The following is a 22,027-nucleotide window of genomic DNA, read 5'->3' on the forward strand; positions in this document are numbered from 1 at the left end:
CCTTGGAAAAACACAGGTGATGAATCCAACCATCCGTAAAAGTGAAGCAATAAAACAAGGAAGATAAAACGTACCTCACACCTTTCAGGCAGAAATGCACATGCTAATTTATGTATTTAATATATGAACTATGCACCTGATCACTAAAATTTATCCCAGAAAGCCATGGCCAAGGAGCTTCAAGTGAAAGGCCATAAATGTCACAGAGTCCTGGCCCACAGAAGAGGCAGACCTCAGATTGAAGCCCACAATTGTAGCTGTTATATCGTGCCCCTGTTTGCTACTGCTGCCACAGCTTTAAAATCTAAAATCAAAATAGTGGGAGGCCATATTTTGACTCTCTCTCTCTTAAACCCAGATAACCTTGGAGCAAATGAAACATAAGGAAAAGCTGGGAATTGTGTGCAAAGAAGCAAGGGGAGAGAGTACTATTTTCCAGGAAAAGTAAGAAACCATGTAGTTTAATGATCAGGCCAAAGTCTGGATAAATTATAATTACTTCTCTTGTTTATTTCTTAGGTTCCATTTATTTACATTATTTATGTCTGTTTTTACCAGTTTGTTTTGTTTTTGTTTAATTATGTTGAATGTCTTTTCATCCCAGGATCATGAGGTGGTAGCTGTAGTCAGGAGGAGGCTGCCTGCCAGCAGCACAGCAACATTTGTTGTTACTGCAGCTATGGATAAAAATAAGAACTGAATACCACAAACCAATTGATACAGAAACACATAATCAGTAGTGAGCTACTTTGTTTCTCTAACAGAAAATACAAGTTTCATTCACAGGCACTCAGATAACCCCATGCAGGAGGGCAGCCACAAGTTTCCTGATGACAAGGGAAAATGACTTCTCTCCAAAGCCAGCGAGAGTACTGGTTGTGGAAAGTCAACAAGCTCAGTGGATGAACACATTTGGCTTTGTTCTTTCCTGTGCCAGCAGGTAGTCCCTCCAAGTCTCTCTGGCCTTCCTTTTCCTCCAGCGACTTTGGCGATTCCCCCTACTTTCTTCTACTGGAAGCTGGAGGACCTTGTACATGGCAGAAGCAGTATTTTGGACGGCACATACTCTCTCTGTCCACAGCCTGTCCATCCTTTGTGCACTTACCTCTTCTGTCAGCAGAGCTCAGGAGAAACTGTTGCCCCCAACAAGGTGAGGATAGGATAAGCAGGGATGAAGGAGTTGGAACGTTACCAGCATGGAGGCCAGAGTGGATTCACTAGACAAGATTTTTGATACTGCCTTCCAAGATGCAGAAATTCTTCTACAGATCAGAAACCCAGTATCCACCTAACAGCATCTGAGAATCCTTCAGCCCAGCATAATTCCACATCAGCAACAATTGCAGAGATGCTCCAGTTTTGGATTGATCTTGTAAGCCATGCAGGCACAGTATTGATGGCTTCTGTCCCAAATTCTACCCCATTCACATGAACAGGATCAGCTTCCAACCCCACCCCACTCCCCTGATAAGCAGATGCTGTTAGCACCTTGCCGGCAAAGAGGCAGGAAGAGGCATTAAAATGTTAGCCCAACATGTTATCCAAATAGCAGCTCATCTGAAAGTGGTAGGCAGGGGTGGCCTGGAAGTTGCCATTTACACCATGTTAGTCCAAGTCTTGTAACTGATATAAAATAAGGAAGGAAACAACAGTAGTCACTAGTAGGTGCTGTTGTATTAACTTATTACCTGACCCAGAGCACTGTGGTGTTTGCATCCCTTCAAGGGACTCAATATATTCACTCCCCAGCCACTCTTTGTATGTCCTCCTCTCTTTTACAGGCACGATCTGAACAGCAGAATCCTTAAAGATCAAGTTTTTTCCTTGGAAAGTTGAAGAATCAAACATTTTGAATCCATTTCCATTGCTGTCATTTCCAAAATAGTCCTAACAAGAATGCAAAATTTTCAGTATTTTGCAAGATTAAGTGCTACATTTCTCTAGTACAACATGAAAGGTGATAGGAACTATTTAGCAGATACTAACACACAACTGCAGAATCTGTGTTTGCTTTTAGTGTCTACTATATAATCTACTCCAGTAGATTATATACAGAATCCTGTCATTGGCAATTACAAGAATTTTGGTTCTTGTTACTATCTAGAAAGAGCTGTACTTTTAAAACATTCTTCTGTGCAAATATTATTGAGTAACACAGGGTTTGATTGCCTGGGAGTGACCAAAAACCCAGCACGGAGATACCCAGTATTGCTTTTAAACTAGTCAACTGCAGTATTGACAGGAATCTAGCTGCGGCAGCCAGGTATGGTCTGCCTAGTTGGTTTACATATACATGACTGCAGTGTAAATATGCTCAGCAACATTCTGTTACTATACGCTGTTGCATTGCTAGGAAAATTCCAATATGGAAAAGTTTTGGTGTGTACTGTTAGACTTAAAAGTCATTCAGTTTGGGAAAATACCTTAAGTTCCAGGAAAGTTACTACTGAAACCATCGGCTGAGTGAAAAGTTGAAATCTCTTGTGCACCAGAGTGGTTTTACCAGGAGAACTACAAGGGATGCATTTTACCTTCTCCCTCCCACTCCAAAAGGACTCTGCGCGGTGCACATGTTACCAGTCCCATGACATAGGGGACATAATACAGCAGTACAGCCTTACTGTCTTTATCCTTGGTCTGTGTTAGACCATATCAAACTCCCCCATAGAGTAAATGTGTAATTAATACCTGGGCCTTGTCCAGTAGTCCATATACAGCAAAAATGTTGGTATCTGGGTGAACCACAATGGCCTGAGCTGGCACCCGAGCCAGGTGACACTGAGCAAACTGGGTGACTTCAGCACGGGCACCATTTCGACACAGTAACTGGAAATCACTGGACTTCAAGTTCCTGGCCCAACTTTCAGTGTTCTTACCTGAAAGAAGAAACTAGTCACTGTCACACTCATTGAATGCTTTAGAGCAATAATGCTCAAGAAAAATAACTGAATAAAGAGACATGTAAAACTAAATACCATCTGTGTTCTCAAACACGGTCGAGTGCTTCACAAAGGCCACATCCCCAGAGTCCTGTGCCAGGCACCTTTAGGAAACGTGAAATAGAAGTTCAGTTCAAAGCATCTTTATTGGGACCACATAATTTCTAATAACCAACAGATTTAGGAATCAGTTTTGCATAAGTTCCTGCAAATAAATCCACTGGACCCTAAAGTAATGAGGAAAAACATAACATGAAGTGAAACATCTTGAAATGAGAGAAAACTAACATCTTTGCAAGGTTTAAAAAATAAATAAAGAATTTCAAGAGAGTAATACAGCAGGAAATAGTGATTCATAATGGTGTGAGAAAGGACAATAAAAAGGGCCAACATTAGATAAGCGAAGGAACAGAAGATGTGTGATACTCAGCGCTGTATTCCCCAATTGGTAACAACAGCTTTCACACCTTCCTTTTAAAACATATACAAAGTATATGTCATTGAGACTTATGTTTTCAGGAAGCATTGCCTAAAACAGGATCATTAAGCCCACCAATGAGGAAGACGTGAAGCTGTAACTGAGCAAGGATTACATAGTACCAAACATGAAGAAAAATTTTTCATGTTAACAATTACCGAAAATAAATTCTGCGTGTACCTGGTTAAACATGAACAGTTATAATCAAGGATATTATTACCACAGAGCTGACACTGTCATGCAGAGAACCTGGTATGTGCTGTTCAGTGCATTCCCCATCAGAAGAGATTGTTTCCAACAGACTTTTTAGTCAGCTGTGGAGTTTAACTTGCTTCAAGCAGTGGGATATACACAAACTGAAAGACCTCTCACACCCCATCAGGTTAGTCTGAAAATATCCAGAGTTGAAGGAATCTGGAAACCTGAGGCTGAATTTTAACTTCACGTCAGTCACCTTCCATACATAACTCATTCTTATTTCAGAGATCACTTAAAGCGTTACAGCTAGACCCATCCATTCCTCGTAGCAGATTGCTGCCCTCCATTTTTGCCTCACATCCTAACTAATCTTTAAATCTTTTAAATTAATCTTTGAAGGCTCCAAGTCTTTGGGTATGGCTTATTCATTTGGTGACTGGTAGCTAGCTCTGTTAATCTGTGAAGTATAGCAGAGGATACAGTTTGCCTGTAAGGCATGTACCACAGCAAAGCAACTGGACATAGCTAAATAGATTTGTGAAAAAAAGCTAAGTCCAGCACTTGAATATTTAAACGGCAGCTGCTGTTCAAGTCTCCTCCCCTGAAGGAAGACAACCACTCACTGCCAGCTCTGTTACATGCACCATTACCGTCAGAGGTGAAGGTCAGGAAAAAGAATTGTTACTTCCCTATCTACCCAAAGACTCAGGGCTTTGAAACTGTTAATGACCTCATATGTAGATGTCCACTGTTACACAGTAAGTATTTATTTTATTTGTTATTAAGTATTTATTCCATTTCACACTATTTCCAACCCCACACCTTGTTCTGAAGAGGATTTGATATTTGAACATAGCTGCTCACACCGTTCAGAAACCTATTTTTGCATACAGCTACAAATGGGTAAGTGAAGAGACACACACAGAACTCCCTGTTTCTAGCTATAAAGCAAGACTGGAGACTGATGACAATGCACATGCTCCTCACTAGGTGGGTGTCTTTTGCTCTGGAAAGAGAAACATGGATTTGGCTGTTGGTCGTCTGTTTGGCTGTGGGCCAGGAAGCTAGAAAATATACATATATACATAAATAATAGCTCTGATATACACGTACACACACACATCTCCGCATTGCTATGACCAGCACAGCATCTTACAAAGGGGAAGGCTGCTGCTGTTTCCAATAGGCTGTTTTTAAAAAGAATTATCCTTTTTGCTGACTGGGATGCAGAACAGTTCCTCATTGTGTTCTGACAAACTGACGGAGTAAATAACCACCATATGTATTAATTACCTGAAGGCTCCACTGTAGCTGTAATAACGTTCTTGGCTACTTGCACTGCATTTATTGTTTCCACTATCATCTCCGATGCACAGTTGACAGAGTTTTGATGGGTAATTATCCTGATTAGCTGAAGGCACACAGCTTGCAGAGAAAAACTCACTCACAGCTTAAAAAAATAAATACAAAAAACAATATAGTTGAATAAAAAAATCAATATAAGTTGAAGGCCCAGCTCTTCACAACAAAGGGTAGTTACACTGTCATGAAGTTATAACCAACACTGGTTTTAGCAGAACACTAGAAACATGAGTTATAGCTATTTTACTGGAATTCATAAATTAAAACTTTAAAATATTTTCAAAGTATCATCTAACTGATTATGTAATGAAAGTAAATAGCTCCCTGGAAGACAGGAAATGTACAAGCAAATTTAGAACCCAGAGACCTACACTTATAGAACCTTTGCTAGTTCTGCTACATTACTCCACTACTACAAAAAGGTTGAAGATAAATGCAATAAAATTCAGGACAAGAATACATTGTTTAATGCAATGACATCCCAGAGCCAGAAGTATTACCTAGAGGGGATACATCTGTATCCTGTTATTGACATCTGACTTGCGTCCATATCCTCAAGCAAGAGCTGAGATGGACACGTGCAAAAGCAGGGTTTTCAACACTATATGATAAAGTTGATTAAATTAAAAAAAAAAAAAAGAAGAGAGAGACACTTCAATTACATTTCTGAAGATCGGAATAAACCTTTGTAGTTTGATACACTGGAGGCCAGGACTACCATTGAGATGGATCTGGACAAACTGGAAAAACACACTGACAGGAACCTTGAAAGGTGAACGCAGAATCCTGCTTTTAGGTTGGAATAACCCCATGAGAGGCTGAAAAGCAGCTCAGAAAAAAAAGGACCGGAGGGTCCAAGTAGAAAACAAGTTGACCAAGAGTTAGGATTCTGCTTTTTTGTCAATGAAGGCTAACAGACAGAAATGACAGCAAGGAAAATTTTGATTAGGTATAAGGAAAAATTCTTTACACCAAGGATCATCCAAAACTGGGACAAGGGCCCAGACAGACTGTAGAATCTTCATCTTCAGAGTTGCTCAAAACTTGCCTGGACATGACCCTAGGCAATCTGATCTAAGTGGACATGCTTTGAGCAGTGGACTGGACTACATGACCCTTCCAACCTGAATTAGCCAACAATTTTTTTGACAAAGGAAAGAGAGAAAGGAATCCTTTCCTCTTACATCTGTTAAATTTAACGTTCTCAATATGACCCCTCCATTAGTCTAATCATGTGGCAAACTTAAAATTTGCCAAATTGTTACATTAAAAATGCAGCACCCCTTCGCAAACAAATTAGCTTAATATAGAGCTGTGCAATATCGAAACTGTACTTTCCTAGTGGAAGTTTGTAATTGGATTATTACTGTATTTTTGATATATGGTACCATCATCTTACCTTGAGGAATATTGCAGTCTCTGGGCTTAATAATGCCCTTCTTAATTAGCATACCAATGGGGATATTCCATCCAGCTGTTCTCCCCAGTCCTGTGTGGCAGGACTTCTTCCCTTTCAGGTCACTGATGGTGAATGCATTGGATGGATTCCGTTTCACTAGTGCCACAGCATAGTATGCATTGCTGTTGTCATCAGCTTGCAGAAAAAAAAAAATGTATTATTGCTTTCCTTAATCATTCCCACTGTTTAATGACAGTGTACATAACCATTACACTTATCTGGTGCCAACTTCAATTGCACTGACAATCAGCCAGTCAGGAACTATGAACACACACAATTATCTTCATCTGTCTACTCCACAATGTTGCATTCATTCATGGCCTATATGCTTGAACTGAGTAAACTACAGAGGAATACAAGCATTTTGTTAATGCTAGTTATGTACATAACCTTCAAAAATGGCATTTGAGTCATTAGTGACTTAACAAAACTGCTCTAAGAAGTTGTTTTTAATGTGACAAATCAAACCTGTGTTACAATTTCCATGAGTTTTGCAGCACATTGAAATTCTGCCTTATTGACATAACACCCATAAGCTCTCTTTTCATCAATGACTATGAAGTAGCCGTGTTGATGAGGAGTAATTTGTTTTTAACTGGAATCTATTGTGTAATTTCTGTATTGTTCTTATTAAAGTTACTTTGATTTTGTGAATACTCATTTTTCCAATGCAGAATTGAAAAGACAAATAGATATGTGTAAGACTTGAAACTGCAGAAGACTCATCCTGGTCCACCAGCAGGACACAAAAAAGTTGCCACAAACTCATTGTAGGAACCCAACCCATACTTATTTCCTCCTCTGTCCATGATGTGATGACCATAATATTTACTTCCTCTGCAAATAGCTTTTCTAGCAAGGCCTGGGAACAGAGGCTGTGCTCTCAGAGCTGTTTTCAAACTGGGAAAATAAGGCCTATATTTATATTTCCTGACCTTCTTACCAGAGTAACTTTCTCCGGCAGCTGGTACAAGGCCATATGTCTTCCCAGCTGTGTAAATATCAGCTCCACCCAGAGCTACAGCATCACTTTCCTTTTTCTGAAAAATAAAATATACGATTTCTGTGAAAAAACAGCAGACACCTTCCCTGCTACAATGATGACAAAGAACTCCAGCATCATACCCGTTGCATCTCAACAGATAAGTCTGGTAGCAAACAAGCAATCTGCTGCTAACTAAACCCCCCCAAACATGAGTAAAGCATCCATGAAAGGAGCTTTCAGACAAAGGCTAGAGCTAGATGGGCAACAATACCTTTGTTACCCTGGAAGAGCAGCAGGGTTCAGGCCCATCCATACCATACGAGTTACAGATCACCCCCTTGAAATCCAACATTGCCTAATCATCATCTAAGAGCACATCTCTCTAAATCCTACCTAGAGAGAGCAGCTTGTGTTAATTGGTTTATTGCATAAGGCTCGTAGCAGCCTACCTGGATCAGCTCCATGCACTCTTCTTTTGTCTTGGCTGAAATACACTGGATTGCTGGTTTCAAATTTTTTTTCCTAAAAGCAGTAGCCATTTCAGCACATTTCCAAATCTCCTCAGTTGAAATAACACACCAGTTCAGGCTTTCTGGCAATGCTGCAGAAAATTGGAAAGGAAGTACTACAGTTCACTTCTTTTGTAAAAGAGGAGGCGGCATACATACTGCTCCACTGTCACATATGTCATACATGTTATTTAAAATGTTCAGTTCTGTGTTTCCCCTCCCTCTAGCTTAGACTTACACCTGCTTCAGGTACCTCAGAGGTCTCCAGACTAGTGGTATGCCCACACTACAAATCTATCCAGTATGAAAGAACAAGAACTCCTGTGACTGATGATTACTAAGCACAGCTACAAGGTGTTAATTGTTTGCAGTCTACTCTCTTAAGAGTGCAGCAAAAAACCACACTGAACACGTTCTTCCTCATACCTAACAGTCACTGAGCAGCCCCCAAAAGAGACAAGTCCTGGAGGTCAGGGGCTTTGCCACAGCACAGAGCATGTCTGGGAGGTTCAGTGGCCATAATTATTTACCTGTGTTTCTGAGTATCCCAGAATACACATCAATTCATTTCTATGTTCTTCTGATAGTATAAAAGACCACAACAGACCAACCTGAGGACTTACAGTAACACATTACTGGTTCCCCTCTCTCGTGGGTAAGAAATGGAGTACCAGGTAGCAGTAACAGTTTACCAGATTTATGTCTCGCGTATAACAAAAAGACTAGAAAACGTCTACATCCTGTGACACAAAATGGGCCTATTTGCCCAGGAAAGCATTCTGCAATGTGATACTGTTTCTAGGTCAAAATCTGTCCTTTCTCCATGCTTGAAGATTAGATTGGCATCTTGCCATAAACCTCAAGAATCAGATGAAGACAATGCAGAATAAGGATGGTCTCCATTATCAGCTATTTTTGTTCATGGTTTTCAAGAGCAAACCAAAGACAACTTACTGTTGGGGTCACAGCTCAAGCCTTCCATGACATGCAGATATTCATCACCCAACCATGCTTGGTAATTCTGAGATGTGATTGCAATGAGCTCTGTGGTGGAGTCTCTGAATATAAGATTCTGGGCACCATAGGCTGTGGAGTCAAACATCTGAAACTTTGTGCCTGCACCATTGAATCTTTGCTGTAATGTTAAAGAAAGAAAAATACCTGTCACACATTCCTCTGCCTAGTATCACGTCTGTGATGACATAGTTCATGTGCAGGAGAAAATCTGTTGCCTACAGAACAGACAAACAACTAAGATTTTCTTTACTGAAAATCCACAGGTTAAGAATTAGTGAATGGAGGAAAAAAAAGCCAAAACAAAACAAAAGATCTCAAGTAATTTTCAACATCCCTGAGTCTTTGAGGGCAAAAATGACCTCCTACATCCCACTCTGCAAAATTCCCTTCGGGACCTACTGATGCTGAGTGCCTCCCACACTCCTTCAAACCCCACAGAGCTGAAGGTGCCCAGATATCCTGTCTTCAACTCAGCCAGGTGGGTGGGAGAAACCTTCTCAAATGCAATGCATTGATGAAAAATGGTGTCCTACTTGTCCCTGGTTCAGGAGCTGGAAGACAACTGTTCCATCTGTGTCAGGCCGTACTACCACAGCACGAGCTGGGATTCGGGCCAGGTGGCAGGTTCTCCACTCTGTCACATCAGCCGTGCTACCGTCGCGGCACAGAAGCTGGAAGTCCTGGGAACGAAGATTCTGGGCCCAAGAAGAAAGAGTTTTTCCTGAAATCAGACAGAAAATGTGTATGGAATGGATATCAGGCAGGGCTGATAACTCTGGCTCCAAGTCTGCTCTAAGCATCACATGCACATGTGGAGCAGAACACAGCTCTCCTGACCATCTTTGAAATATTCCTGACTACAACATAACCTATGCACCTTAGTCTTGTATCTCCAATAAGACAATACACAGTCTAACACTTGTCTGACTGCACTGAACTGTACTGTGGCCTGCAATGGTACCCGGAGCATTCCTAAGTCTAGGAATACAGACTTATTTATTTATTTATTCCCCTTCCACTTCTTGACTTCCTGCTGAAACCACTGGGTAGCCACAAGCAACATTTGGTTTTATACCCAGGCTGTTACAAATGTAAGACTTTAGTGCTGCTTTTGTTCATGATTTTCAAGAGGAAACCAAAGACAACACTCCCTTTTCACAAGCAGCTAAGGATTCCACCTCTCACCCTTACTGAAGCTAGCAAGTGTTAGAAAAAAAAAAAAGAATCAATCACCTATCTCCTGGTGCATACATATATGTGGGTACATCTACTTTCACTATTAGAGCATTTTGCTTGATTACTCGATTCAAAATAAATCAAACATCTGACATTATGCTGTCATCACAGGCACTGTATTTCAGAGCTTGCAGCCACTGCTCAACAAACTTACCATCAGTGTATTCAGGAACCGTGCTGTGCTTCACGAAAGCAACTGCTCCAGCATCTTCAGCCAAACACCTAATAAATGCAAATATTAATAAGCATGATGAAGCACAGCTTCCATGCACTGAGCACTGCCGACTGACAGCCAGAGAACTGTGTGCTGTGTTCCATCAGCCAGCAGACACTGACCTATTTCCTTGTGCTGAGAGTTTAGCTCAAGGCAGAGACTAGGGGCTGACAGAGCATGAAGTAAACTACTGCTCTCATTTGGTGAACACGGACAACATGTTCTGTGCTGCCTCGGACAAATATCACGACTGCGGGAGAGTTTTCTGTCTAATGCAGTCACAGAATCCTTTGGGGAACTACAAAGACGGGAGCAAGTGCTTCCCAGGAGTAAACTATATCCCTGCTCACTCAGTGCTATTACTCAGGGACTGGGAACTGCAATGCAGCATGCAGACAAGAAGACGGAAAATAGAGCGAAGACTGGTGTGCGAAAATGGAGGGCAGAGAATTCAGAGAATTGTCATGAGAATTCAGTGCAATTGAGGGGAGATAACTCTGAAATAGCTGTGTAGGGTGGCAGTTCAGCTCTCAAATTCTAAGGGTCATCAGGTTTTACTACTTTTACAAACTGCTGAAACAAACATCCAAGACTTCTGTCAACAGTTACAGGACCAAGCAAACAGCAATGGGATTTCGCTGACCAGTACAAGTGCTAAATATCTAATTTAAACATTCACACCTGAAATAGTGGGTTTAGAATTACTTTTAATAAATCTCTAGGTTCAAATCGTGGTCATCCTAACACTAGAGAAGATTTTCTAATGGGATCAGCTGGGAAGTTCTCTGGCTTCAGTTTCCTGACAGTGAGGTCTGGACACTATGGCTATGGATAGAGATAAAAAGAAACAGAGCCATGATTTTTACCTGAAAGCCCCACTGTAGTCATAGTATTGTTCTTGTGAATTTCCTTGGCATTTGTTCTGCCCAGACAAATCCCCTTTGCAGAGCTGACAGAGGGATTTGGGATAATTTACACTATTTGCTCCAGGAACACAGCTCGCACTGAAATAGTCACTAACAGCTAAAAGTAAAATTAGAAGAGACATTTTTTACAATGAATAAACAATATCCCACAACATCATTCGAAAACATATACACAGTACATCTCTTAAAATGGTTAAAGAAATACATTCTGTTCTTAAAAGAGTTTCCTTTCCAAGTTTAAAAAAAATTGTCATTTTCATCAGACCTATGTTAGGTCTACTCCATCTTAAAAGGAGCATCCAAAACACCAAGGAACAAAACAGCAAATAGAACCACACATTTCTGTCCGTGTGCTGGGGTTCCAAGAACATACAGAAAGATATTGCTGAAGAACAGATATTTGCCCTCTAACTCTTACCTTTTGGAAGGTCACATCCCATTGCTGTGAGGTGCCCACTGTCAACTAGATAACCCACTGGCACATCCCAGCCAGCAGTTCTGTTGATGCCTGTGTGACACGAACTGATACCTTTCAAGCTGTTGATGGTGATATTGGAGCCCTTCTTTACTACAGCCACAGCATAGTATGAAGTTCCAATCTCTGCAACACAGGAAGAAAAAGGAGCAAATAAAAGTGGCATGTGTCACTGTAATGCTGCTGTGAGGTTGATTTGTGGCCTCTTGTGTTTTTCGCACCCCTGTTGAGAACCTGCTGACTGTGGGTACATATTCCCCGTTATCTTTGTGGTGTGAAATGTCTTAAAGGCCACAAGCAACCTACTCTAACTTTGAAAGTCACCCTGCATAAGAAAAATGTGGTATTAAGTAAACCAACAGTTATTTTGTATGATTATACCTTGATCGTATACTTCCCCAACCACAGGTTTCAGACCATGCTCCTTCCCAGCCTGGTAAATCAAACGACCATTCAGCGTCACTGCATCTGCCAAATAATCCTGTGCGGACACAAAGTCAGAATGCATACTGAAGCTTAGTTATTAATATTTATTAACAGTCAGAGACAGAGTATCCATGAATTTAAGAGAAGAGTTCAACATCTATGGGAGCTCTTTCCTCCACAAAGTTCTTTTAAGTACACTCAGAAATTACTGAAGAACAATTACTGAGAGGGATTTTACAACTTCAAAACTGCCTTCCTTCAGAAATAGTGCAGAAGCCAGCCCTGGACCATGATGGCCTCACTAGTCTTCACAGTCCAAAGGAACCTTAGAAATGGATCTGCGTTTTCTTCCTGCAGCTCTGTGACAGATCTTAAGGCCAATCAATTAGGAGTTTCATTTATCACTAGCTAGTGCCCCAAAGCCTGAAGATTTAAATAAAGTAAATATACTTTTGAGTTTACACACAGATTGTTTGAAGTGATGTGTTCTGGGGACACAAAATTTGAATGCCAAAGTGTGCGCTCAAAAATAGCTGTGAAACCTGTTGGTTTGTACCTCAACAGACAAACAACCACACATTTGCAGGGGGTAGAGGAGCAGATGGCAGCTGAGCCTTTGAGCTCCCTTTAGATGAAAAGCCCCCTATCAATAGCTTGTGACTAACCCCCAGCGTATAAAACACAACACGGGAGAGAAAAAATGTCTATTGTATTTAACCTTCAGTAGTTTACAGCCTACAGACCTTAGCTCCTTTAAGTGCATACAATCACATCTGTGGTGGCACAGCAGGAACAGTGTGGGTATTTTTTTTTTGAAGCAAGGATTTGCCAATGCATCTAACAAAAGCACGGGATAATTCACATAGAATTTCTGATTAATATATATGCAATGGGAATGTGAATTAATTATTTTCAGAAGGACTTCCATTTCTGTGTCACAACCCTTGAGGATTACCTATAGAAGTGTTTCAACACCTGCTGAAGAGTATGACCAAATTAAATATTGCCAGGGTCCCTAGATTAATATTTAGTCATTTCTCAATTTTTAAACATCTTCAATGAAAAATAAGTGTTTTACTTTATCCATGTGCTAACACATTCACAGAACTAAGTCCAAGTTATGTAGTGTTATAAAACAGCATATCTCTGCCTCTTCAGCCTTTGTGTCCCATCCCCTTTTTGGCTTCAAAGAGCAGAGTTCAGTGCAGATGCAGACTCAGGGGTTCCATACAGCCCTACACAGAGTAGGCCAGTTTAAACATTTAGTAGATTATTACAAGAAGAAAGAGGTCTTAAGGACAAAGTCTTGCCTGAAGCCTTACAGAGAAGATTCATTTTATCAGAAAACTACTTACTCATGTTTTCCACCTACAGGGTTCTGAGTTCATCTAATCAAGTTTTCTAACAAGATGCACAAAGACTATAATTTATTAACGTATGCATCCATATTCCCCTTCCCTCACACTCTGCCAGTGAAGACAGCCATGACTACCTGCCTCCACATTTCCTCCAATATCCCCTTGTTGCCTCTCACTGCCTCTTAATGGGGGAATTGTTTTCCAAACACCATTTTGCAAAGCCACATGTTTACAGTCTTTAAAGTCTTCCCCAGAGCTGAACTCTTTTCCCCAAACTGAGCATGCTCTGGGCAGCTGAATTAATACAGCTGAGTTTGCATGTCCTCTGCTCACCCTACTTGCTGCTTTGTCTCCCTCTTGTACCCTGTTTGGTATTGGGATATTTGGCTTCATACTCATTTGTATATAAAATTTCCATGCTGAGATCCTGAAAAAGGAGTATTATCCAGAGTTTACTAAAAGACAATCCACTTAAAGGCTCAGCAGCACAGCTTTAACTGCTGTCTGCATCGTACCACTCCAGCCCTTCGTAAGTATCTACTAAATAAATCTAACAATTCTGAAATCAAAGATTACTATTTAGGAATGAATATTAAAGACCTTTACTTGCATTCCTAATGACTGGCCATATGTGACTAGCCAAAGAGAAGAGACAGGGCCATTCTGACATTCAGGTCCATATGCATACCGTTATGTCTTTAAAAATATATATATATGCTTTGATTTTTCAAAGACATGAATGCAAGGAAGCATATGGCCACCTGTCCTCATCATCAGACACTCACAGAGCTCTGTACATCACCATGTGGTTTATTTATTAGGCATACAGGGTTATTAAATCACTGACACTTATCACTTACAACTCACCTTGATCATCTGGGTACAGTTAGCAGCTGACCCTCCCTCTGTACATTCTACAGGGGGAAGAATGCCAGCCCCAGCAAAGGCCTTACTCATGTCATTACATTTGGAAAGTTCTTGCTGGGAGACAGTGCACCACCGGACACGTTCCAGGCTGAGAGCTGCAAACACAACACCAAAAGAAAATATTATAAAATAAATTGGTACCTTTATAACAGAGCTTACCATCTGAAGGTTCCCAAAGAGCTAACCTTTCATTTTGTTTCTCTCCCCAAAAATGGGGCTCATTCAACAGTGATTTTTCTCATTTCTCCTGCTTTCATTCAGATTAACATGCACTTAATACTGAAGTTATTTGGACTGAAAACAGGATAGGCTCCAACTCAGATACTAAAACCTGATGGCATTTATTTCTGACACAAGAAATATGAGTATCATGGAACAAGTCAGGGCAGCCAGACTGTTATTAAAACTTTGCAGAACAGGACATCTTTGTCTGTGTTAACTTTTGGGGGCTGTAAGTTTGTGAGTTTCTGCGCCATCATTCTTTTCAGAGAAAAGCCTAGTTCTGGCTTGAAGAAGCTTCTCAGATTTGTGTTCTGGAGCCACCATGGAGATGTATATGGCACCATTTGCACAATGTGGTCACTTAACATTGAAGAAAAATTCTTGACTTTTTTTTTTCCTCCCCAAAACTTTCTATTTGCAAAGAATTCTCCTGAACAGATTCCAGGGTCAGAGGTATTGCACAGACAGATGGAGACACATTTAAAATATATGTACCACAACAGAATAATCCTTAGAGAGCACCATTTACTACAAGAACTACTGCTTCCGTCTGTCTGATTGAGACACGTCCTGGGACACACACAGTCTTTCCTGTTTAGTCAGAGGCATCTAAAATGATTATTTAAAATGACATGTAACAAAGCCAAAGAGACTGCCCAGGGACAACTATGTCTCAAAAACCGCAAGTTACAACCTGGAGCCGTGCCCCTTTCCTTGGTCTGAATAATAAAAAAAAAATAATCATAGGTGCTGAAGAACCTTGCCACTAGACTTATTATGAAAAGTAGAAAAGTAAGCTTGTCTCTTCAAAACACTCTTTCATAAGAGGCTGTTACCACAGTCATGAAAAGGGGTGGGCAGTTCCATGAATGAAAAGACTTGTGTTAAGTAGTGGAGATTCCACTAGTCAGTGAAGAAAGAAAGGTGTCTTTCAGGAGGCTCCAGTGGCTGTCTCGTACATACCAAAGCTACAAACACTTTGTAGGAATATATTACCATGTGCAAGTCGTGCAGCTGTATGTAAAATGTGAGTATGCTTTACACTGAAAAATGGCTACAGGTCATTTTTGTAAGCAGTTGGCACCAAATTCCATTGCTTTTTCTTCAATTTTGACTTTTAAGTTGGAGCATGCCTGAAGTTATTTGTAACATAGTTTTTTACTAGCTCTAACTGGCCCTCTGCTTCCTCATCACTGTCATGAAGTTGAGACACAACATCTAATTTTCTAATTTTATATGATTCCACTAGCACTCAACAGTAGCTACGTACTTTTTCTGACTCCACAGCTGCAGACTAAACAAGATTGTTGATGCCATAAACTGTTTTCCAACAGGTACGGAAAGAGAGGGCTTGGCTTGCTCCAATTCAGAGTCACACTTGGAAAGCTTACAAGAAGTTTTCACAGTAGCATGTGTAGTAGAGGGAAAAACAAGTTCCCACCTCTGTAGGAGGCGTAGGAATTCGGAGAACCAAGAGACTTAGCCTCATCCACCCAAGGGAAATCTTCACTATTAATTTACTGGGGCAGGAGGAAAAAAAATAGGTTTTCATTGATAAAGGCTTTCCCCCCACACTCCCCAAACACAAGCAACTGGAAATGAAATTGCTCTCTCAGCATCTCAGTATACACGGCTAAGTACCATTCTTCAGTGTCAACATTTTGGCTTTAAACATGAACACACAGGAATAATGCACAAATTGTATAATTGTGTGAAGAAACCATTAGCCACACACGCCTGAAACATGAAGCAAAGCTCATTTGGCTCCACGTTTCAGCCTCGATAGTGAAAACACGCAAATGTGTTTCTTCCTGCTCCCCCCTTCTCTCCCATCTAGAGAGGTACTTAGTTTGTCCCTTTCAGAACTGCTGGACACTACTCAGCATCTGGCCGGGTACTTTCCTGTAACAACAAATTTCTGTTTCCTTCCTTGAGAATTAATAGATTTGAAGTGGGCTTGAGCACAGAGCAGGTCTGTAGTTAAACTATCTTTCCATTGCCAGTCAAGAACATGTTAAAACAGTAGACAAGACTCTAAACCAAAGTTAATTCACAAACTTGGCCCAAACTCCTTTGCTGAAAATAACACTATTGCATTGTTTAACATCTTATCAAAAGGCTACTAATACACTCTCAAAGGTTTTCAACAGAAAATCTAAAAAATAAATAAATGAACTAGGAACACTTCAGAACCAGTGTTCTTTTTCAAAGAACTATGGAGTCCTTCAGAAACAGCATCTACACCTCTAGAGAAATTAAAAGTATTCACCACCAGAACTTGGGAGTGACAGGAGAAAGCCAACATGTCACACAGATCATGCTGGATGGAATAAAGCTTTTTATTTATTTATTTATTTAAAAATATTTTTTAAACCAAAAAAATGTCATGGAATTGTATGTACCTGTGAGAAACGCATCACTGAGACAAAAGAAGTAGATTCTGTGCTGAGGAAATACAACCGATGAGTCAATGATACTCAATACCATCCATATTATATTGAATATCAACATGATATTCAATATATCCTTGATTTTTCACCCCTCCTATTCTTTCTATTCCTTCTCCTGACCACCTGAAATTGGTTCTGAAATGGCTCTAGTTTTCCTTTGCTCTCTCACATCACATATTAGTCAACCCCAAAGATACCACAACACAACAACATAGTTTTTGGAGGGCACTTACTAGCATGAGCAAAGAGAAGAAGGAAGACATTTCTGGAGTTCTTCATTGCAAAAATCCTTGGGATTTGTGCTTTTTCCAGCCTTCAGAACACCCAAAGAGCAGTGCTTCTGCAAGTTTGCTCTCCCCGGTCTGCTTCTTGGTGAAAATCAGCGGCATTCAATTGCAGGTGCACTTTGTTCTGCAACTTATCTTGCTTACTTTGGCACACGTCACTTCATAATGATCACGGGGGGGGGGGGGGGAGGCCTGGAAAAAAGTCCGCCTCTCTTCACACTGCCTTTACACTTGAAAACAAGTCAGACTAGGAAATTACAAAACATCCAAGGCACCACTGAGGTTGTTACTGCTTTAGCACCACCTATAGACTTAGATAAACAGCTGCATGCTGACTCAGGGGTGTAAGGTAAGGCTGTTTAAAGAAATCCTCATCATAAGTACGAGTTCTGTGTATTTCCTAAGTTCTGTGTATTCCCCAAGTGCTGGGGCTCAGGAAGTAAAAGTAGATTGAAGCTAGGCACTTTGACAGAGCTGAAGGTCACTTTTCTGTTGCCGTATTCTCAGTTTTGTCATGAATCACAAGGAAACAAGAAACAATAAGGAAGCCTGTGCACTCTACAGGTGGAAGTAGCATGATAACCGTTAGGGTAAGTAATGTGGACTTTAGTCTGAATGTAAAGTGGTATTTAGTGACACCTTGCTAGTACATGACAAAAGCCTTGGAGAAAAGCTCTGTGAAAGTTATTCAGTCATTTCCATATAGGAAAGGGTAATTCCTCAAAGATTTATCCAGCTGAACAGGAAATTTAACTCTATTCCTGATTAGTTAAAATAGATGGGGAAAATAAAAACGTATATGTTGTAGAAATCTCAAAAGTTATTATAGTTTTCAGATTCCTCAGTTATTTCAAAATTTCAGTTGAGATTAAAAATATGATCTAAAAGTTGGTGTCTTAAAACGTCTCACTGCATACCTCAAATCATCGGCCACTTTTCAAGAGGCAGACACTTTCAGCTCCTCTAAAAAAGGTGTGACATTATTTGTCAGAACTTGCATTGACAGTACACACCTTGCATTTCCAAAGACAGAAGGATTCTCAGAAAGACAGCACACCTACTTTACCAATATAGAAAAACAGAAATAATTTTGGGCCATACATTGGTAGCTTACTCTCCCTGCAAGTCTTATAAGCATTTGGCACAGCACCAGCACTATTTTGTCCAGTGTTTAAATCTGCACTCTAAGTACTAACCTCACTTGCCCCATTCTGGTCAACAGTGTTTCTCTAATGCATTATCTTTGCGTACAGTCTCAGCCAATTATTTTAAAATGCTACTCCACGTGTATTTCTTTTGATTAAAAACACACTTGACAAATACATTGTACAATAAAGTTTATTAGCTGTTCTCCTCTTTCTAACAAATGGAATGGATAGTGTAGGTAATTCTTTACAAACCAAAGCTAATTTGGTTGTGTGACTGCACCGTGACTGCCATAAGCACATCCCTTTCATGAACAATCATTTTAAAATAAGCAATGGCAGGTACCAAATAATACAAGAATTAGAGAATTTCATTACTGAAGGTAGTTCCATGTTTTGCTACAACGTATTTATAACATTTTGCACAGAAGTTAGTGCATTCCAAACGGAAGATCTTGCACCTATGCAATCCAAGATAAACATATACAGAAAAATAAAATGTATTCTTGACTGAATTCTCCCTTTGGTTAAGACATGCATATTACAAAGAAAAAAAGACAAACCTGAAATTCCGTAGAAAAGAGGAGAACTTGCACATATTTTTTCTTGTAACTAATAATTCCCTGGACTTTTTGCCCAGCCACCATAGCCCATTTGATTTCATGAGATTAAGGAAGGTAAATTCTAATTTGTATTTTTATTCAAAACAAAAAGCTAGGAGTAGGTGGTAAAAGAAAAATATATATTTTTATATATATATATATTTATACGTGTGCGCAACTATGTAAAGAAAATAATTCCCATAGTTACAGAGTTTAGTTAAAGAAAGTTTAATATATATATATATTTATTATAACAAAATAGGCAGTTATTGTGGGTAAAATATTCATTAAAATCTGACCCCTAAGAACACACATTTTTAGGCTACGAATCACTCTCTCAGTGCCCTAATAACCATCTCTGCAATTGTTTTCTGTATTACTGCCAAGGGAAATTTGGCATTCCTCTGAAAAATACAAGGTTTCCTAGCACCTAAACATATTTTAGGCTCAAAAAGTGTGGTGACCATTATCTATAAACAATTTCTGTAAGACACTATAAATAGTGTTGCACGAGGAAGATTAAAAACATTACACATCTTTATCCCTAGCAATTTTATTGGCAAAAAAATGAAAAAATAGATTATAAGAATATCCATACGAAATTATGAAAATGAATATCCCTTGAGAAGTAGTAATGGGAGTTAATGAAAACGTTAACTCAAAATTTTAAAGTTCCTCTTTAACTGCCTGGAAAGAAAAAAAATATCTGTGAGAACAGAATTCAACTCAGAAAATAAAACCTGAAATTGATTGCCCTGACCAAACCATGCTATTAAAGTTAAGCGTGCAAAGTTACTCAGGATTTACAACTTCCTTGAATAGAACTTTTCTTTCAATTGTTATGAAATTTTAAAAGAAGGTCTACAAAGCTTTTTTGAAAAATCTTTGAAAGTTACTTTCCCTTAAACATTAAGGAATTTTACCAAGCAATTCCCTCCCACCCCAACCCCAAACTAATAGCTGGTCAGGCCATTCCACTGTCATGTTTGAAAAATGGCAAACCAACAACACACAATAATACAAATTATTTAAACTAAGAAAGACATCAAATTTAAAGCATTATGGGAACTGCAGAATGTGATGGTTAGGGTATGAACCACATTGGGAAGAACTAGAGGCAGGCTCCACTGGAAGGGCTTAAGAGTTGTCAGATGTAGTAGGTGATGACAGTTAGAAAATGAAAAAGAGAAATCCATTTTCATAATTTTTCCTTTGCTGGAACCCAGATGTAAGGCCCAGACTGTTCCTCTATGATCTGTTTCACTTGGTTGTAGATTTCTTCCAGTGTGTCTCCTTGGACAATAGCTGCAAAACATAATGTGGCAATCAGCAGTCATCTTTCCTTGCTCCATACAGAAACCAAGATGTTCTAAGCCATGAGGTTATTTTCTCTCATAGAGCAGCAAAAGGATTTCACATTGCTGAAGGAAGGGATGCCTACAGAGAACTCTGGTTTCTGTGCTTCTGGACAAAAAGTACATTGCTGATGATATTATAGGACACACAAAGCAACATCTCTTCCGCTCAGAGGCCTGGGGTTAGGAAATACTTTTCCTTTTAAAAATATTCATATAAAACTGAGGAGGTTTGTTTTTTTTTTTGCCTTTCCTAACTACGTGCTAGAGTTGGTCCAAGTCAATCCACATATTCCCTTTGGTCCAGCTTTCATTTGCGTTTCCAAGATAAACAGACAGGACAGTACAGGGCTGCGTACTGCATCAGTCTGAGGCCTGGCTTGATGTAGTGAAGGCTGGTGAACTCCTCAACCAGACCCTGACATTTCACAGCAACGCTGATTGACCTCAGGGTTTCTACCTGAGAGCATTAGCTTTGGTTTTGGCAAAAAAGAGGATGAACTCATGGAATTTGTTGTATATTCAATAGATTAAAGTTTCATATAGTTAAAATGCAATTAATACTCAGATTATGTTAGATATATTTTCTCCAAGGCTAGAAAATAATTAGAAATGAGCCATGACATGTTTTAACATATCAGAGTAAAGTGTAGTCTGGTGAGAAGAAGGATGAAGTTTGAGCTTTCCTTACCACTCTTCAGCCTGAAAAAGTGATTGACATGAGATAGCGACTTATTTTTAATTAGAATTGCCACCTCAGAGTTGATAAGCTAAGAAACAAAGTCTAGCATGAAAGATAACGTTGGAAGCAGGCCAGATGTACTACTTTGTGCATTAATTTATTACTGCTGCTTCCAAGCTTTGTTTTAATGCAAATTACTTCCTTTTTATTCCTACTCATCATTCCTATCCCTTAAAAACTTTCTCCCTATCTGCAGCCCATTGTCACAGTGCCTGTGGGAGGAGGAGTCTGTTCAATTACTACAGCTCAAGTGTAATGTTCACAGCACTACAGTGCACTAGAAAGGTTCAGAAACATTTTTACCTTGCTAATTAAAATCTTACTTCTCTCCAGCTATGTTCAACCATATACCTTCCAAAGCTCAATACCCTCAAAAGAGAACATGCATGTGCTCTTCATATGGTTCACTGCAAAGTTTAAGTCAGTCTAAGCTTAATTTGCTGATGAAGTTGATGTCAGTTAACTCACATGATGTAGTATTTTTTTCTTAACAGATTAAGCAATTCTCACACAATCCGTTGTACCAGCCGAGTATGGGTGGCAGCCTCCAAACGGTAAATGGGACTGTACTGTCTTTAAGTATCTCAGATAGATTCAGAACAGAACTCCTGCCCTCAACTGCATTAGCAAAGACAAATCTATGGGATGTTGCTATCTGCCTTTAACACAAACTTTATACTTCTAAGAAGAAAAATGGCCCACAGCACTAGGGCTC

At 39.7% G+C, this 22,027-nt stretch overlaps 2 protein-coding genes across 28 annotated transcripts in view; both read right to left on the reverse strand.

Moving 5' to 3' along the window:
- Positions 1 to 344: 344 nt before the first annotated feature.
- Positions 345 to 17,654, reverse strand: MELTF (melanotransferrin). Of its 2 annotated transcripts, XM_040566736.1 has the most exons (16): positions 17,415 to 17,654; positions 14,450 to 14,604; positions 12,180 to 12,279; positions 11,742 to 11,924; positions 11,264 to 11,420; positions 10,338 to 10,405; positions 9,481 to 9,668; positions 8,885 to 9,065; positions 7,871 to 8,022; positions 7,380 to 7,476; positions 6,377 to 6,571; positions 4,909 to 5,065; positions 2,976 to 3,043; positions 2,689 to 2,876; positions 1,689 to 1,887; positions 345 to 677 (listed from the first exon to the last, which is right to left on the reverse strand). In XM_040566736.1, the coding sequence occupies exons 1-16, from the start codon at positions 17,458 to 17,460 to the stop codon at positions 607 to 609; spliced, it is 2,205 nt and encodes a 734-aa protein (XP_040422670.1). In that variant the 5' UTR covers positions 17,461 to 17,654; the 3' UTR covers positions 345 to 606. The 2 variants fall into 2 exon arrangements, with proteins under 2 accessions (XP_040422670.1, XP_040422669.1); XM_040566735.1 differs by having other exon boundaries at positions 345 to 1,887; positions 17,415 to 17,650.
- Positions 17,655 to 18,792: 1,138 nt separating this feature from the next.
- Positions 18,793 to 22,027, reverse strand: part of DLG1 (discs large MAGUK scaffold protein 1) — a 151,626-nt gene continuing 148,391 nt past the window's right edge. For all 26 annotated transcript variants that reach the window (XM_040566715.1, XM_040566718.1, XM_040566714.1 and 23 more), the window contains one exon: positions 18,793 to 20,520. In XM_040566715.1, coding sequence (XP_040422649.1) covers positions 20,414 to 20,520 — 107 coding nt within the window. In that variant the 3' untranslated portion in view covers positions 18,793 to 20,413. The remainder of the gene's footprint in view (positions 20,521 to 22,027) is intronic.

The sequence above is a fragment of the Cygnus olor genome, chromosome 9, assembly GCF_009769625.2.
Source record: "Cygnus olor isolate bCygOlo1 chromosome 9, bCygOlo1.pri.v2, whole genome shotgun sequence".
NCBI classification, from domain to species: Eukaryota; Metazoa; Chordata; class Aves; order Anseriformes; family Anatidae; genus Cygnus; species Cygnus olor.

Coding starts and splice junctions, on each gene's coding strand:
- MELTF (XM_040566735.1), bottom strand. CDS start 17,460: ATGAAGAACTCCAGAAATGTCTTCCTTCTTCTCTTTGCTCATGCTA. Junction 9,669..10,337: donor GGTTCCTGAATACACTGATG/GTAAGTTTGTTG, acceptor GTCTGATTTCAG/GAAAAACTCTTTCTTCTTGG. Junction 6,572..7,379: donor TGCCGGAGAAAGTTACTCTG/GTAAGAAGGTCA, acceptor TTTTTCTGCAAG/CTGATGACAACAGCAATGCA.